The 19,162-nt window shown below is 41.9% G+C and overlaps 1 protein-coding gene across 2 annotated transcripts in view; it reads right to left on the minus strand.

Annotated features, from left to right (window-relative positions):
• MGEA5 (meningioma expressed antigen 5 (hyaluronidase)) overlaps positions 1 to 14,850 on the minus strand; it is a 28,722-nt gene extending 13,872 nt beyond the window's left edge. Inside the window, exons 1-8 of one of the 2 annotated variants that reach the window (XM_003483548.4) lie at positions 14,213 to 14,850; positions 11,417 to 11,468; positions 10,897 to 10,994; positions 7,655 to 7,785; positions 5,310 to 5,481; positions 3,475 to 3,573; positions 1,524 to 1,808; positions 560 to 718 (exon numbers count right to left, since the gene is read on the minus strand). In XM_003483548.4, the coding sequence (XP_003483596.1) occupies positions 560 to 718; positions 1,524 to 1,808; positions 3,475 to 3,573; positions 5,310 to 5,481; positions 7,655 to 7,785; positions 10,897 to 10,994; positions 11,417 to 11,468; positions 14,213 to 14,411 (1,195 nt within the window). In that variant the 5' untranslated portion in view covers positions 14,412 to 14,850. The remainder of the gene's footprint in view (positions 1 to 559; positions 719 to 1,523; positions 1,809 to 3,474; positions 3,574 to 5,309; positions 5,482 to 7,654; positions 7,786 to 10,896; positions 10,995 to 11,416; positions 11,469 to 14,212) is intronic. The other variant, XM_021072730.1, reaches the window with a different exon arrangement.

Below are 19,162 nucleotides of genomic sequence, written 5' to 3' on the forward strand. Positions count from 1 at the left end.
CAGAAAGATAATCAGAATTAGAAACAGAACAAATCAGATCTAGAGAAATGTTTTCTTATCCTATCTTCAACTATGAACCTAAATTTGAGATTCCAAATATATGAGCCTCAAAAAAAAGGCTTACTTCCTCTAAACCACTGGGGAGATGAGGAAAAGAGGAGGGGGAACAGATGATAACCATCTCAACATCTATTATTTTCTTCTCTTTTGAAGATGTGTATTTAAAAACAACTATTTCGAAAAAAAAATGTTTTAAAAAACACATTAGCATATCATCAAGATAAAAGCTATTTAAGACCAAAAGTAACACCTTTTTTTGCTGCACTGCGGCATGTGAGAGTTCCTGGGCCAGGGATCAAACCCATGCCACAGCAGTGACAAAGCCAGGTCCTTAATCCACTGAGCCACCAAAGAACTCCCAAAAATAAGATTTTAAAAGCGTTATCCTCTAAATCCCTACATTTCATTTTGCCTGGTGGGCCTATTAAGACACGTCACAAATAGTCTTTAGGTCTCAAACAAAGTGATGGAACCCCCTCACAAAGAATGCCAAACTTACTGCTGTACTGATGAGGAACACCAAACTCCTGCAACCATTCTGTTAAAGCTAACTTCAGAGCCATTTGCGGACTATAAAGTACATCAGTTTCAATATCTTCATCACTGCCTTCATTTTCTAACTTTATCTGGATTGATACAGTACTGTCTTCACTATCAGCTGCAAAAAAGAGAAAGAGCACAAAAACAGTTTGGATTACAATACCTGTTACAGTAAAACCAGAGAAGCAAAAAGCTGCAACAAGAACAAGTATACCAATATGAAAACAACCAAGACCCTACACTTAACTACTTCACCTAGAAGAGTCATCTAATGTATTGCTAAATGTAAAATTCCCACTGAAATAAAAAAAAACCCTAATTTTAGAATCACTAGTAAAATCATTCATTAATGTCCACTGCGTACCAATTACTAGTAATGCAAGGTTAAAGGCACTATACTTTTTTTTTAGGGCCACACCTACAGCATATGAAAGTTCCCAGGCTAGGGGTCAAACTGGAACTGCAGGTGCTGGCTTACACCACAGCCACAGCAATACCAGATCCAAGGCACATCTGCAACCTGCGCTGTGGCTTGAGGCACCACTGGATCCTTAACTCACTGAGTGAGGCCAAGGATCAAACCCATATCCTCATGGATACTAGTAGGGTTCTTAACCCGCTGAGCCACAATGGAACTCCCTGAAGGCACTATACTACTTTTCATAAAGAAAATATTCCCTGGAGTTCCCTTAAAAGTCTAAGTCGATATTTTAAAAATAAAGAAGTGAGGCCAAGAAGTTATTATGTAACTTGTCTGAAGCCACTCAGCCCTTCATCTATCATAAACATCTCATTCATGGTACTAAATACCACCTTAAAAAAAATCCTCTTAAATCTTGATGACAAAGGAATATATACTTGCTAATGGTTCTAGTTAACCCCAAACTCTCCTCCCAAAGTCAAGAATTAAATCATCTACTTACTCATCACTACATCTTTCCTCACTCCATTCATGTTTGATTTGTACCACGTGGCAAGGGTATGGATAGCAACATAGTTGGCTTCAAATTCACAATTTGGATTAGTTAGGACTCCTTTTAACCGAGGGATGAGTTCTGTGGATCTTCCTTTGTAAGGACCCAGAAATAGTCTCTTCTGATCATAATCGTTAGCATGAATGTTATCCCAGATTACTGGTGCTCTCTTAATAATCTTGGAAACTTCTTCAATGGACTCTACTGGAATTTCTTTAGAAACAACTTTGGGACCTAGAAATAATGGCCACCATTTATTAAAATACCCTCATACATGGTTCTTCAAAATACATTGAATGTAATTTTTAAAATGTATTTCCCTTGTTATATATATACACTTTCTAACAATTTTTCTTTATAAAACATACAGCAACATGTCCTTTCACTCAGTTCTGTGCCCCTAACTCAACATTTTCTCACGTCAGATTTCTAGAAATAAATTTTGTTGTTAAAAGGTATGAATGTTTTGGATAGGCAATGATATCTTGCTGTATATAGCAAAGGGAACTATATACAGTCACTTGGGATGGAACATGATGGAGGATTATGTGAGAAAAAGAATGTATATATATTGAAGTTTAGGTCGCTTTGCTATACAGCAGAAAGTGACAGAGTATCGTAAATCAACCATAATAAAAAATAAATAAATAAAAGATATGATTATTTAAGGTTTGGGCAAGTTTCCTCAAACTGATATATTAGAAATTAGGGGAGTTCCCGTCATGGCGCAGTGGTTAACGAATCCGACTAGGAACCATGAGGTTGCGGGTTTGATCCCTGCCCTTGCTCAGTGGGTTAACGATCCGGCGTTGCCGTGAGCTGTGGTGTAGGTTGCAGATGCGGCTCGGATCTCTCGTTGCTGTGGCTCTGGTGTAGGCAGACCACTACGGCTCCGATTAGACCCCTAGCCTGGGAACCTCCATATGTCGCTGGAGTGGCCCAAAGAAATAGCAAAAAGACCAAAAAAAAAAAAAAAAAAAAAAAAAGAAATTAGGGAAGGATTAAAAAAAACCCGATACATTAATGAGAAACAATTCTTCATATTAATATTTTTCCCTATCATATATAGTATATCCTTAATTAGACAAACTAAGTAACCTAAACTCTGGGGTGGGTTTCTGTCCTTAATTTTCAGAATACAAACTAATACAGCTCATTAATTACTAGCTGTCAATCTAGCATTACTGCTTTCACTTTATAAAACATTCTCCTAGTGCTAGGATCAACACCCATTAATCCAGATCCCATTAGCTGTATTAGCAGTCAGTAAATGATATTCAGGAGTTCCTGTCGTGGCGCAGCAGAAACAAATCTGGCTAGGAACCATGAGGTTTTGGGTTCCATCCCTGGCCTCACTCAGTGGGTTAAGGATCTAGCATGGCCGTGAGCTGTGGTCTAGGTTGCAGACACAGCTCGTATCTGGCGTTGCTGTGGCTCTGGCATAGGTGGTCGGCAACAGCTCCAATTAGACTCCTAGCCTGGGAACCTCCATATGCCGTGGGTGCAGCCCTAAAAAAAAAAAAAAAAAAAAAAAAAGTAAATGATATTCAGACTCAGTGCAAAATCCTCAAAGATGTTTGTTGTTTTTTGTTTTGTTTCTATGTCTGCACCCACGGCATGTGGAATTTCCCGGGCCAGGGATCGAACCTGTGCCACAGCTGTGACAATGCAGATCCTTAACCCACTAAGCCATCAGGGAACTCCCTCAAAGTTGTTGTTTTTTTGTTTTTTTTTTTTTTTTAAATACTTAGTGAAGAACATATACTTTGTAAAAGAAAGGGAATAAAATATGTTATGGTTATGGCTCAACTTTTTTTCAAGTATCCAATTAACCAGAACAACCAATTTCTTTAGGTCCCAGTTAATTAAAAGTTTTACTATATAATTTGTTAAAACTTACCTGTCCAAAGCACCTCAATTCCAGGCAGGAGCTTTTCACCCACAGTCCTTAAATAAGGAGACTGAGACACATTTGGATAACAGAAAGTGCCACAATATTCTGAATGTAGGAGAAAAAATAAGTCAAAGAGGAGTGAAATGGTCATGAGTTTTTGAACGGGGACAAAATGTCCACTGATTTTAATTTCTTTTCATCAAATGATAAAAGACCTCCAAGGCATGCCCCAAAACAAGTAAACTCAAGTGGGTAATTCATATAAGAATCAACTTATAAAAAAATTAGAATAATCAATTCATTAAATCTAATATCCTTCCTCCAACAGTAGGACAGATCAATCCTATGGTCCTACGTTTACTAAAAATACAAGTTTACTAAAGAAATAATTAGAATTTTTAGCATTTTTCTACATAATTCTGAATTGCCTACATTTCTGTTATAATTAGAGATCAAACAGATTGGACTGATTATAACAGAAAGAATGCAACACTACACCCCTATTAGTACTCAAGTACAACTAATTAAAATTTGCAGTGACCAAAAAAAAAAAAAAAAAAAAAAAACCTACACATACACACAAAAGAGGAAAAATAATTTAAAAAACATGTAAGTTAAAAAGAAAAAAAAAAAAACAAAAAACAAAGAGTTCCTGCTATGGCACAATGGGATCTGCAGCATCTTGGGAGCACTAGGACACAGGTTTGATCCCTGGCCTGGTAGAGTGGGTTAGGGATTGGGTATGGCAGCAGCTGAGGCTTAGATCACAAATGAAGCTCGGATCTGATCCCTGGCTTGGGAATTCCACATGCCGGAGAGGTGGCCAAAACAGAAAAAAAAAAAATTTAATGAAAAAGAAAAAAAATTGCAGCAAATTAAGAAATTCCCACGTATGACCTTACTAAATATTACCTGAATAGTCTAGTAGTATCAGATCACTGAGATAAAGTTCATGGGTTACAATACTCTAAGATACACATACACACAGTTAAATAAATTCAGTCTACAATTTCTTACAATTTATTTTAACACTTCCTGAACAAAAAGTTGAGTCTGGGGAAATTCTCTTAAAGGCTGTATTTTGACAGGCAAAAAAAGAGAAACAACATTTTCAAAGGAAGGAACCAGGGAAAGATGGGTGGGGTGGACCATTAAGCCTTCTATATGCTGACTACGGAAGTAAGGGCCCAGATGGGAATGGGAGGAATGAAAAGGGATACTGATATACAAGGGCAGGGAAAAAAAAAAAGTAGGAGGAAATGACAAGTGACTAAGTTAAAAGCAATGTAAATTTGCTTTTTTCTTGTTTTTATTTTGACAATACTATCCCCTCTCCCCTAATGCTCAAAACGTAATAATGTTTATACACTTCCAGTACTTAAAAAACAAACAGGAATTCCTGTCATGGCTCGGCAGTAACAAACCCAACTAGTATCCATGAGATGCAGGTTCGATCCCTGGCCTTGTTCAGTGGGTTAAGGATCCGGCATTGCCATGAGCTGTGGTGCAGGTCGCAGATGCGGCTCAGATCTGGCATTGCTATGGCTCTGGCGTAGGCCGGCAGCTACAGCTCCAATTAGACCCCTAGCCTGGGAACCTCCATATGCCACGGGAGCAGCCCTAGAAAAGGCAAAAAGACAAAAAAAAAAAAAAAAAAAAAAAAAAAGATCTAGAGAAATGTTTTCTACAAAAAGAATTCCTACCTTTATATACCAAAGGGAGAGAGGATAATACAACACAACCCATACGTGGTGCTCTGAAAGTTATGTTTCAAGACTAGTTGAATATAAAGCTATTATTTATAATCAACTATTATTTATGTTTAAGCTATTATACAATACCTGTGGGACAGAAGAGGAAAGTTTCTGGCTCTCCTAGGTATTGATAAATTTCATTTGTGATGGAGACCTGGGCATGAGCAAAAGAACTGAATACCTCTTTGTCAGCTGCACACATATTATGGTCAATATCATCAAAAAGCAAGGCAAATGATCTGCACCCAAACTGAGAAACCTAGGAAAAGAAATTCAAAACAAAATGCTTTACCAGCTCATCAAGGATTAAAAATACAGCATTTCAAGTATATTTATTTATTTATTTTCCTTTTTAGGGCTGCACCTGCAGCATGTGGAAGGTTCCCAGCTAGGGATCAAATCAGAGCTGCAGCTGCCGGCCTACACCACAGCTCAGAGCAACGCCGGATCCTTAACCCACTGAGCGAGGCCAGGAATGGAACCCGCATCCTCGTGGATAAAAGTCAGATTTGTTATCACTGAGCCACAATGAGAACTCCCTCGAGTATATTTAATAGTTATATTTAAAAATCAAGTATTTTCCTTAGTAGAATGTTCACAACCAAATCATTGTCTCTACATTTTCTATGTTAAATAACTAGACAGTTCTGGGACCCATTTTTTCCTTTGGGTTTGAATGCAATATGCCAGTATGTTCTAACAAAGCTTCTATAATGTGGCTTATCCTTCTACCTCTGCTGACTAGAAAATCAAACAGAAAAGAAACTTCCCATCATGGCGCAGCAGAAACAAATCCAACTAGTATTCATGAGGATGTGGGTTCAATCTCTGGCCTTGCTCAGGGGATCCAGCATAGCCATTCATTAAGTTAGGGTGCAGGTTGCAGACACAGCTTGGATCCTCCAGTGCTGTGGCCTTGGTGTAGGCTGGCAGCTGTAACTCTGATTTGACCCCTAGCCTGGGAACTTCCACATGCCATGGGTGCAGCCCTAAAAAGTTAAAAAAACAAAAACAAAAAAAAAAAAAAAAAAAAAAAAAAAAAAAAAAAAAAAAAAAAAAAAAAAAAAAAAAACCCATGAATAATAAGAAAACTCTAAGACATAAAAAACCCAAGTCATCTAAAATACTCTAATGCCGATTAATTTCTTTGCACATAAACCTAAGCCATCAATCAGAAAAATCAACATAGTAGAATATGATCAAATAGGAAAATAACCTCTCAAAAGCTTATCCATAGAACCTCAACTACTTTAGGACTTCCCATTGTGGCTCAGCTGTAACGAACCTAACTAGTATCCATGAGGATGAGGGTCTGATCCCTACCTTCGCTCAGTGCGTTAAGGATCCTCACTCAGAAGTTAAGGCAAGCACCCACAGCATACAGTCTCTCAAAAAGTGCTCTGGAAGTTCCCGTCGTGGCGCAGTGGTTAACGAATCCGACTAGGAACCATGAGGTTGCGGGTTCGGTCCCTGCCCTTGCTCAGTGGGTTAACGATCCGGCGTTGCCGTGAGCTGTGGTGTAGGTCACAGACGCGGCTCGGATCCGGTGTTGCTGTGGCTCTGGCATAGGCTGGCAGCTACAGCTCCGATTCGACCCCTAGCCTGGGAACCTCCATATGCCGCAGGAGCGGCCCAAAGAAATAGCAAAAAGACAAAAGAAAAAAAAAAAAAGTGCTCTGGGCCACTTAACTCAGACTCACCCAGAATCTGTAGTAAGTATCCACCCCAAGTCTAAGACTCTCTGGGGGAGTTCCCAGTGCAGTGCAGCAGGTTAACAATTCAACTGTAGTGGCTCAGGTCGCTCAGAGCTGTAGGTTCAAGCGCCAGTCCTGTGCAATGGGTTAAAGGATCCAGTGCTCAGGGCTCCTGCAGCTGTGGCAAAGGTCAAAGCTGTGGCTCAGAGTCACGCCCTAGCCAAAGAACTTCCATGTGCTCTGAGTTCAGCCATAAAATTAAAAATAAAACGCAAACAAAAAGGACCCCTGAGGAAGTTCCTTTCTTGGCTCAGCAGTTAACGCAACCAACTAGGATCCATGAGGATGAGGTTCGATCCCTGGCCTTGCTCAGTGGGTTAAGTGTTGCCATGAGCTGTGGTGTAGGTCCCGGATGCAGCTCTGATCCTGAGTTGCTATGGCTATGGAGTAGGCTGGCAGCTTCTGCTCAGATTCGATCCCTAGCCTGGGAACTTCCATTTGCCCTGGGTGCAACCCTAAAAGTGCAAAACAAAAAAAACAAACAAAAACCTCTGGGAATACCTCCAGTAAAGCTCTTCTGACTTTAGAAAACAGTCCTTTATCAAAATGATTTTTTAAAAGTACAGAAACGAAGTATTCTGAATTTGGTTTCCTTTTAACATTATAAAAGCAGCTCAGAATACTTTTTAGTTTCATATACTCATTAAGGGGAAAAAAATGGAAAGGTAAATATATTACCTGGTCCAGTTTGCGTTTCAATGTAGATATCTCCTTAGGGTTAGAAAAGGTAATATCCAATCCAGGTGAAATAGCATAGATGAACTCTATCTCATATTCTCGTGCAGCAGAGATGAGAGTCATAAGTTGCTCTAAAGAACAAAGTTCATGATTTTAGAAAGCAGCATAGAAAACTAAAAGAGCCTTCACCTTTCAACTAAAGGTTATTTTCTCTTATTTTCAGTGAGTCAAGAAAAAAAAAAAAGGCCCTTAAATTTTACAAAATTGGAGTTCCTACTGGGGCTCAGTGGTTAACGAACCCAACTGGTATCCGTAAGGCTGCAGGTTTGACCCCTGGCTTTGCTCTGTGGGTTAAGAATCCAGCGTTGCTGTGAGCTGTGGTGTATTTCTCACATGCAGCTCTGATCCCATGTTGCTGTGGCTGTGGTGTAGGCCAGAAGCTATAGCTCTGATATGACCCCTAGCCTGGAAACTTCCATGTGCCCCACATGCCATGGGTGTGGCCCTAAAAAGAAAAAAGAAAAAAAAATTTTACAAAACTGTCATGTTCAATGTGACAACAGGCCATATAAAATGGCACAAACCTGAAGTGATTTAAAGTCACCCTGAATTTAATAAAAGAATTCTCTTGGGGGAGTTCCCGTTGTGGTGCAGCAGAAACAAACACAACTAGTAACCATGAGGGTGCGGGTTCAATCTCTGGCCTCACTCAGTGGGTTAAGGATCCAGCACTGTCTGGAGTTCCCATCGTGGCACAGCGGAAACAAATCTGACTAGGAAACATGAGGTTTCGGGTTCGATCCCTGCCCTCGCTCAGTGGGTTAAAGATCTGGCGTTGCCCTGAGCTGTGGTGTAGGTCATAGATGCAGCTCGGATCTCAGTGGCTGTGGCGTAGGCTGGTGGCTACAGCTCCATCCAACCCCTAGTCTGGGAACCACTCTATGTTGCAGGTGAGGCCCTAAAAAGCAAAAAAAAAAAAAAGATCCAGCACTGCCGAATGAGCTGTGTGATGTTGGCTGAAGACTTGGTGGCTCAGATCCCACATTGCTATGTCTGTGGTTCGGGCCAGCAGCTGTGGCTCTGATTTGACCCCTAGCGTGGGAACTTCCACATGCCTTGGGTGTGACCCTAAAAAGCAAAAAAAAAAAAAATCTCTTGGAGATTTCCTGCTGTGGCACAACAAATTAAGGGTCCAGTGTCTCTGCAGCAGCTCCCTTCAATCCCTGGCTTAGTGGGTTAAGGATCCTGCATTGCCATGGCTGTGGTATTGCTCACAGCAGGGGCCTGGATTCAATCCCTAGTCCAGGAACTTCCATATGCCATGGGTGTGGTGGAAAAGGAAAAGGAAAAAATTCTTTAATATTCTTTTCTCAAAAAAAATTAAGCATTATCAATTCTCTTAGTAAACATAAACCATTTTTACCTCCTATAGTATTTAACAGGTATGGTTTTTGTATTTGTTGTCTCTGAACAACTGAAATTCCTAAATAAATAAATCTACATGTAATTTGGAAAAAAAATGACTTTTGGGGAGTTCCCATTGTGGTGCAGCAGAAATGAATCTGACTAGTGTCCATGAGAGTTCGATCCATGGCCTAGCTCAGTGGGTCAGGGATCTAGCATTGCCTTGAGCTATGGTGTAGGTTGCACATGCAGTTCAGATCTGGTGTTGCTGTGGCTGTGGCCTAAGCCAGGAGCTACAGCTCAGATTCAACCCCTAGCCTGGAAACTTCCATATGTCACATATGCAGCCCTAAAATAAATATATAAATAAATAAAATGTGACAATCTTCATAAGTAAAATGAAATACTATTCCATACCACAGGGTATCTTTAAATAACTTTCAGTGGTATCTCAAGATAGCCATTTGACTATGTTTTGATCACATTAAATTTCCATCACCAGTTATCACCAGAAAATAAGTTAAAGACAAACTTAAATTACTTAGAGTAGTAAACAACAACACTAGATGGAGCTAGGATAAGTTTTATTGCTTCCCTATAGCTTAAGAAAAATTCTGGGAGTTCCCGTTGTGGCTCAGTGGTAATGAATCCGAATACTATCCACTGGAACACAGTTTTGATCCCTGTGAGCTGTAGTGCAGGCTGCAGACTCAGCTCGTATTCCACACTGCTGTGGCTGTGATGTAAGGCTGCTGGCTACAATCAACCCCTAGCCCAGGAACTTCCATATGCCACAGGTGCAGCCCTAAAAAGACAGGAGAAAAAAAAAAAAAAAGAAAACTTTCTGCCTTCAGTGCCCAACTGGGCTCTGCAACCAAATTAACTTGTCAGCTACCATTAAATTCCAGGTTTCAAAATGTTCCCCCATTTATTCAAGTCCCCAAAGAAAAGCACCATTTGTCAAATTTACTTCTTTATGAATTTTAGGTAACTAACATAAGAACACATGTAGCAAGGATAGTTCTGGATGGCTTTTCACTTCAGTACAGGTCTGGACTAGGGTGAGGCCCTTCTTTACTTTAAATCAATTAAACAGTAGTCAAGACCAAGCCATACTTGAGCCTGAAGCAAAAGGATCGGTAATACTAATCCTGTCTTTATTTAAAATTTTGGCATTTTGTTCATGGATTTTTTTTTTGCATTAGTTTTTTTGTTTTGTTTTGCTTTTTAGGGCCACATCCAAGGCTTATGGAGATTCCCAAGCTAGGGGTCTAATCGCAGCTACAGCTGCCAGCATACACCATAGCCACAGCAGTGTGGGATCAGAGCTGTGTCTGCACCTACACCACACCTCATGGCAACGCCAGATCCTTAACCCACAGAGTGAGGCCAGGGATTGAACCTGAAACCTCATGGCTACTACTTGGATTCATTTCCATTATGTCACAAATGGGAACTCTGCACTAGTTCTGGTTTTTAAAAAAAAACATAATAAAGTATCACTTATCTTGATTATCATTTTTTTGAGTCCAAATCTGCACCTCACTTGCCTTGCCCTAGGCCTAGCCCTGCTTCAGCACCTCTTTGTCCAGTGGCCCACTGGCAGAAGTTAAGTACAATTTATGACCACAGAACAGGTGGAGTCAGACTGGCATACCCATGAAATCACACTATGGCTGCCACTGTTAACACTACTCTCAATTGGCACTAATACAGAGTTACCAGATAAAAGGAAACTACCTACAAAGTCAAAGGCTTAATTCTTGTACAACTACATTTAAAATAAAGATTTTTTTTCCACATACTCTGTATTTATGGATTAAAAAGAAAAAGATTACCAGCTTCTTCCACAGAATACATCTCACGCCAAAACATCCTATGTTTGTAGTCATCTTTTGGAGCATACAAATATGTATTTAATTCCCATTTCTGGAGCCTTAAGAGAAAAGAAGATTACATACGTATGTATGGGGCACCATGTATAAGCTATACTTTTTTTCCTTTTCTTGGAGCAGCTCCATCTCTTAAAAAGCTAATATTCTGGAGCTGTAGCTTTTAACCTTTTTATAATTCAATGAAGTTGTAAAAAATTAAACATTATAAGGAATGTCAACATATTACACAGTCTTAAATAAAAACACAACAGCTCTGGGTGAGGCAAATGAAGCCCAAAAGCCACTCAGCTTCCCCAGGAAAGTCTGAGAACCACTGGCCTAGGTGAAGCAAAGGAAAAAAACCAAGGTAAAATAACCTCTGCAACTGAGAAATCATCAAACTGCTCCTGGCTTATTGAGTGTTACTTCAAACAAAAGGAAATGTTAATGGTTTAAGATTCTCCTTCACATAATGAAAAATTACCTTCTGAAGAGTTCTTTTCTCTGTTCCATAACCCATGGTCTTCCATAAAATCCTAGATTCAAATTAAGAATGAAATTATAAGAACATGATAAGCTGTCTACTGAGAAAAGCAGGTTACAAAACATACAATACCACTTTGCAAAAAATATATATAATATACAGAAATCTGAAGGATGTTTAGTAAGGCATTAAAGTGTTTTAGGGTAATACCATAAGGCAATTTTAATCCCCTTTTTGCTTAGGTAAATTTTCTGATTTTTCTACCAGGAATACTTAACTACTTATGCGATAAAGTTACCTAAAAACAGCTAAAATCATCTCTTTCCACTCCCCCAAAAAAGACTAAATATAGGAGTTGTCCTGCTGTGCAGCAGATTAAAGATCCAGCAGTCACTGCAGCAGCTTGGGTTGGTGCTATGGCAAGGGTTCAATCCCTGGCCCAGGAACTTCCACGGGCCACAGGGACAATGAAAAAAAAAAAGAAAAAAAGGACCAAATATATTCTCAGTCTTACAGTGAGGAGGGAAAGGGGGGCAAAATAATCTAAAACTGCTAATAATAACAATTACTACCTGAGAGGAGAGGGGAGCTAAACTGCTTTTAGAGGGGGAAGGGAAAAAAACAAGTAAGGTAGGAATAAAAATCAGGAAAAAAATCAGAATCAGATTGACTTAATTTTATGATCACTCAAGTTCCTGATGTAATAAAAAAGGAGCCCCCAAAATGCCTTAAACGGGCAACAAATTCAACACTGGAACTAGCTCAAACAGGAAACTCTCAAGCAATCTCAATTCCAGAGCAAATATTTGAAAAACTGAAAATGCAACAATGTGACCAGCTCCAGAGTGTCCTAGATGGGGGCAAAGCACAAGTAATGCACTTTGCAGGAAACAAACCTGCAGACTGATGACTTAAGCAGTGGTTTAAGAACAAAACTGGTATTTGGAACTACCTCATGTGCTAATCACATCTTTGCCTAACCTTTATTTTCCACCTCAGTCTAACCATGTGCAAGAGATAAGGACAACATGTCAGGAGTACCAGGAAGATGGTTAAATTGAGTTTTGAACACAAAATGCTCCTTACACACACACACACACAGAGACTAACTTAAAACCAAAATTTCTGAAATGTAACAATGCACTCAGTAACAGAATGGTTACTCTACACCACAAAGTCAATGACAGGCCAAAGAAAAATTCCCTACATACTAATGTATGAAACTGTAGCACTTTCAATCTTGACAATTCAATGTTACTCTTACAGGTAATTTCAAATACTAGGTAAATTTTACAAGTCTTTATAGCTTTCCCACAACCCTTAGCATTAACATTTTTCTCTTAAGGAGCTAGCCATTGAACATTCCTTTAGAGGTGCTTCAACATTTTATTTTTTGTACATTTATTATTATTAAATATAGTTGACTTACAAAGCTTCTACATTAAATTTTTTTTCAACTGTCCAACATTTTAATCTTCAGAAGCCCTAAAGTTGCTCTTTTAGAGTCAGATTCATGGTTTCATCAATTGGCACCACAAAGAGGAAGCAATGCTGTTAGACAACAGTTAAAAATCATGTTTTCATAAACACCAACTCTAGTCAAATACATAAGTAGTTTTCCCCAAAATTTCGCAAGACAGTTAAAACTTTACTGAACTGTTTCATCCCTTACCATAGATGCAAATTAGTCTGCTCTTTCCTACAATTAAACTTTATCTGAAATACCATAACCACCACTCATTTTTCAAACTCATCTTTCACCACTCTATGCCAAAGCTCTCAACTGAGAAAACAAACCTTCTTTCCGTTTCCACGTTTTTATAGAGACCATTTTTTTTTTAACAGTGCTACTCTTATGCATACCATTACATACAGTAGACAACTAATAAAGTATACAGCTAGGAAACACTGGGTCAGACAAAATACTTCCTAAATTCAAATACATGCTGCACTCCAGGGGAAAAAAAAAAAGAAACTTATTGATGCTTCCATAGAATGCAGAGCAGAACATTTGTCCATTACATTCACAAATTGTGATGCAATCTTCTGCTCATTCTCTCCAGCCCCCCCGAAGAAAAGTCCATCATTCTTTTTAAAGGGAAATGGAAAGGAATAAGGTGAGAAGGGCAATTTTAAATCTCCTCTGCAGTCACTAAACCAAAATTCTGTTATCTCAGATATTATTAAAATCAAAGCTTCATCCTTCAGAGGCAAGGCACAGCAGCTGGCAAATGGCAGCTTTCTAGGCTGCAAATAAATCTCCAAAGCGTGAGGGGTAGAGACTGGCCAGCAAAGCTCTAACCAAAAAGCAATGTGTAAAACTATATAACCCAACGGTGCTTCTCTTCCCTCCACGACAACTATCACACCTGTACGGGTAGTCTTTTTCCCAAAGGGTGGGGACAGCAACACTATACACGTCTTTCCGTGTGAACCCAAACCATCGTAGGGAATAAGATCCCAAGATACAAAGATGTATATATAACTCAGAGCCTAAGACTAGGCTCCTTACGCCGCCTCCGTTGGAGCATGCCTGGCTCCAAGCCCAAAGCGGGTGGGGTCAGAATTGTTAATAGCCAGAGGGCAACTCGACGCCGCCTGAGAACCCGAGACCAGCTCTCCGTCTCCCCTCTCCCCTCGTTTCAGCAAGGTCACATTTCAGATCCAAAGAATAATCTCCTTTTAGAGCCCCCTCTAAAACACTGCCGCCACCTGCCTCACGAGAAAAGAACGTGTTAGAACTAGAGCGAAGAGGGAGGAAGGGCGCTCTTGCCCAGCCCGCGCCAGACCGCTCACCTTCCACCACGCCACATAGGAACCTCCGAGCCCCGCCTGCCGCCCCGGCCACCACGGCTCCCCCGGCCCCGGTTGGATTGTCTTCTCCGGGGGCTGGAGCTGCAGGCGGCTCCAACGATGACCCCGCGGAGGCGGCAGGATTGGAGTTGAGCTCGCTCTCCCGTTCCTCCAGCGCCGCCTGGCTCTCCTTCTGCACCATCCTCCTGCCCCTGGCCGCCGCCACCTCTGCAGGTCCTCCTCGGCCTCCGTCCGTTGGGCCGCCGGCCCGGAGCCCTACAGAGGGCCTCGGCTCCAAGCGCGCGCCCCTCCGGTTCCTTCCCCTCCCCCCCTCTGCCCTTCCCCCTCCCTCTCCGCAGAGACCCGAATGCCCGGATGAGAAGGGCGGCGGCACCAGCGCGAGCCCTTTGTCAGCCGCTGCCTCAGCCTAAACTGGCGAGTCGGAAACCTAAGCGGAGAACGAAGCCGCGACCTCTCGTTCCCTGGACCAAGGCCCCTTTTCTCGTTCTCAGTTAGCTTCCGACGCCCTTCGGATAATCCTAGTTCTTTCGCTACCTCCTCCCGAAGCCCCTGTGTCTCCTCTGCCGCCGCCTATACCACCCGCTTCCTGTTTATCCGCACTGCGCCTGCGCTGGAGACCGGCTCAGACCGGTCCCTTCAGCCCGGATCCCCCTCCTTCTTTTGGGCCAGCCTATTGAGCTCCATTCGGTAGGGGGAAGTGGAACAGAAAAGACACCAAAAGCAGAAGGTAATGAAGGTAGTGGAATGTACCATTTAGGCTAGCCACCCTCCAGAACGAGCCAGGCGCCCTGGAACGGACCATTACCCCACCCGAAGAAGGGGAGTATGGGAGGAGGCTGCACCCGGTCGGGGCAATAAGACCAGGGCGGGGCGGGGGTGGGGGAAGAAGGTGGAAAAAAAAAAAAAAAGTGTTTACTCTCTCAATGCGCAGGCGCGGAAACGAAGCCTCTGGTTCTTAAAGAGATAGAAAGAAACTGACCTATTTTCTACAGATATTCTTCTAATGAGTTGGCTCATTACATCAACCCGACCCAGACTCGGTTTTGTGAAGACAGCACTCCAAGAAGCTCAGCTCACCCCTCTGCCTTGAAACATTTCCCCCTTCAGGTTGGCACTGACCCCTTTTAAAAATTAGATCATTCGTTCATTCCTTCATTCGGCAGACACCAATTGAGCTTGCCTCATGCTGGCCTCTTGGGCTCCTGTGAGCTCACAATTTGGTGGTACAGGCAAACGAGTACACACACTGTCTCCACACGTTGTACCCAAGTGATGTGGAAACTCCGAGAAGAGACCAATTTCATCTTCCTTTTGGGGAGAGGCAGTGGCCATGGCTTCACTTTTGAGCTGGGTCAAAAAGGATAAATAGGAGTTAGCCAGACCGAGTTGGGGTGAAGAGAAGAGAAAAGGGCACTCTAGGCATGTGGAAGAGAGTACAAGTGTAGGGAGGGGGAAAAAGGCCTGGCCCTTTGGGAAATGGGGAGTGTGGAGTGTGTGTAAGGGAGAAGTGAGGGCCCTTGGGCCTCAGTATAAACATCGTTTCCTTGGGAAAGCCTTCCCTCAACCCTCAGTGGGCTTGGGTCCCCTTGCTATATTTCTCAGCTCCCTTTGGTTCCGTCATAATGCACTTGATTTGAGAGAGCTGCAGCAACATGCGAGGTATAAATGTGAAATAAGCTCTCGATCTGATTATTAAGACTTGGTATTATTGTTCATCTTATACTTCAGTCTCACGCTAGACTCCTCCAGGGGTAGCCCAACTTGTAGCTCCACAGAGTCTTACAGTCTCTCTTCTTTTTCTTCCTAAAGTGTTGAGATGGAGGTTAGGAGCAAACATTTTCTCAGGGGATCTCCTGTGATGACACCTTGGGGCCATAGTAACTTCACTGGATATAATGGTCCTTTGGGGGATCTGGAAATTATCATTCTAGCTCACCCCACCTCCCTCAGTCTCATGACACCTTCCTCTTTGCTTCACATCTCACACTATGGCAACTGCTAGCAAGTCATCATCCACAACTTTATCTACTCTCCATAGTCCACACTCTGGGGTCTATGACCTGAGCATACCTTCTCAAACTTTCAAGGGCAGTTCTGGCCACACACTCTCTCTCTGTACCACACGTCTACCCCCCAGCACCTACAACAGGAACCAGAGCTTAGTAGGCCTATGATAAATACTTGTGCAATGGATGAGATAGGGTCCTGCTCTCACAAAGAGGAACCAGAGCTTAGTAGGCCTATGATAAATATTTGTGGAATGAATGAGATAGGGTTCTGCTCTCTCTTACATTCTGGTTGGAGAAACAGACAATAACAAATTCAGTACATACACAGGAACTCAGTTTGCGTTAATGCTGTGAAGGGAGGAAATCTACCAATATGGTAAAAAGTAATCACACAATCAATTTTTTTTTTTTTTTTTTTGGTCTTTTTGCCTTTTCTAGGGCCGCTTCCTGCAGCATATGGAGATTCCCAGGCTAGGGGTCGAATCGGAGCTGCAGCTGCCTGTCTATGCCAGAGCCACAGCAACCTGGGATCCAAGCCACATCTTCGACCTACACCACAGCTCACAGCAACGCCGGATCCTTAACCCACTGAACAAGGTCAAGGATCGAACCCGAAACTTCATGGTTTCTAGTCGGATTCGTTAACCACTGCACCACGACGGGAACTCCCAAGGAGGGTCTACTTCAGATAGAAGAATAAGTATAAGTAGTAACTAGGTAAGCAGTGATAGTGGCTTGGACAAGGGAACAGCAGTGGTGAGAGGTGGTGCACCTTTGGTGGGAGAGTTGATGATTGATTAAAGGTGAATAGAGGGAGAGGGAGAGGAAAAAAGGAAGACCCCTAAATTCTGACCTGAGCAACTAGGTAGATGGTGTAATTAACTGAGATGGGGAAAAGCAGGAAGTCATGAATCAGAGCTGCATTTTGATCATGTTAAGCATGACCATTATAGATCCACATGAATATGTCAAACAGGCAACTGGATATATGTGTCTTGGAGCTCAGAGGAGAATTCTGGGAATATAAGCTTAGGATTCCCCTGCATATAGTTGGTGTCTAAAGCCATGGGGTTGGATGTGATTTGGAGAAGAGGCCCCGGCCTGAGCTGTGGGGCACGGTGTTTAGTATTCCAGTTGAGAAGGATGAGTCATCAAGGAAGGGCTGAGAAGGGATGGCCAGAAAAGTAAGAGGAAAACCAGGAGAGTATGAAATACTGGAAGGTAAAAAACAGAAGAGGATTTTGAGATAGAGCAGCTAACAACATTCTGTATCCAACCAATGGCCAGAAAAAATGATCCGAATGCCAAACTCCCATTTCTTATCTTCTGGTTTCCATTTTTCTGCCCTGGCTCTGGAGTATTTCTCACCTCCCTAGAAATTATCAATTTCAGACTTCAACTTCCCTTAAGCTTGGATCTAACTTAAAATATAGAGGTTGTCTCCATACCTAACCCAGTTATATACTCACACTCCCCATGGCCATTTATCCAAATACAATTATTCATACAATCATAGAATGCCTGTTATGTGCCAGGCTCCAGGAAAAGATGGGTATAGTTCCCTGGTGGTCTGGTGGTTAGGCTTCAGTGCTTTCACTGCTGTGGCCTGGGTTCAATCCCTGATCTGGGAACTGAGATCGCATATCAAGCTGCTGCATGCTGGCCAAAAAAACCCCAAAAAGATGGTTAGGGAGGAAAAAAAAAAACTTAGTCTAGACACCAAGGAGCCTTCAAGAGCTTATAATGTATCAAAAAAGACAAATAATCACTCAAATAAATATATGGTTTAGAATCCAACTAGTATCCAAGAGGACGCAAGTTTGATCCCTGGCCTTGCTCAGTGGGTTAAGGATCCAGCATTGCTGTGAGCTTTGGCATAGGTTGCAGAAGCAGATCAAATCTGGCATTGCTGTGGCTGTGGTGTGGGCCAGCGGCTACAGCTCTGATTTGACCCCTAGCCTGGGAACCTAGGTATGCTGGGGGTGTGGCCCTAAAAAGACAAAATAATGATAATAATAATAATACAAATGAACTAATTTACAAAACAAACAGAAGTACAGACTTCAAAAACAAAATTATAGTTACTAGAGGAAGGAGAGGGATTATTGGGAGTTTGGGACTGGTGTATGCACATTGTCGTATATGGAATGGACAGTCAACAGAGACCAGCTATATATATATAGCACAGGGCACTCTACATTCAATATTCTGTGGTAACCTATGTGGGAAAAGAATCTGAAAAAGAATGGATACGCGTATATGTATAATTGAATCACTTTGCTATACAGCAGAAATTAACATAACATTATAAATCAAATATACACCAATAAAATCTTTTTAATGATTTTTTTTAAAAGTATAGGACAACAAGGAGTTCCCCTTGCAGCTTAGCAGGTTAAGAATCCGATTAGTAGAGTTCCTGTCGTGGCGCCGTGGTTAACGAATCCGACTAGGAACCATGCATGAGGTTGCAGGTTCGATCCCTGGCCTTGCTCAGTGGGTTAAGGATCCGGCATTGCCATGAGCTGTGGTGTAGGTCGCAGATGTGGCTTGGATCCCACGTTGCTGTGGCTCTGGCGTAGGCCAGCGGCTGCAGCTCCGATTCGACCCCTAGCCTGGGAACCTCCATATGCCGTGGGAGCGGCCCTAGAAAAGGCAAAAAGACAAAAAAATAAAATAAAATAAAAATAAAAAGAATCCGACTAGTATCCATAAGCATGTGGGTTCAATCCCCGGCCCTGCTCAGTAGGTTAAGGATCTGGCATTGCTGTGAGCTATGGTGTAGGTTGCAGACATGGCTTGGATCCTGTGCTGCAGTGGCTGTGGTGTAAGCATAATCAAAGCTGCAGCTCTGATTGGACCCCTAGCCTGCAGCCCTTTAAAAAAAAAAAAAATGTAGGGCAACATGAGAACCTGTCACAGT

Source organism: Sus scrofa, chromosome 14 (assembly GCF_000003025.6).
Source record: "Sus scrofa isolate TJ Tabasco breed Duroc chromosome 14, Sscrofa11.1, whole genome shotgun sequence".
NCBI classification, from domain to species: domain Eukaryota; kingdom Metazoa; phylum Chordata; class Mammalia; order Artiodactyla; family Suidae; genus Sus; species Sus scrofa.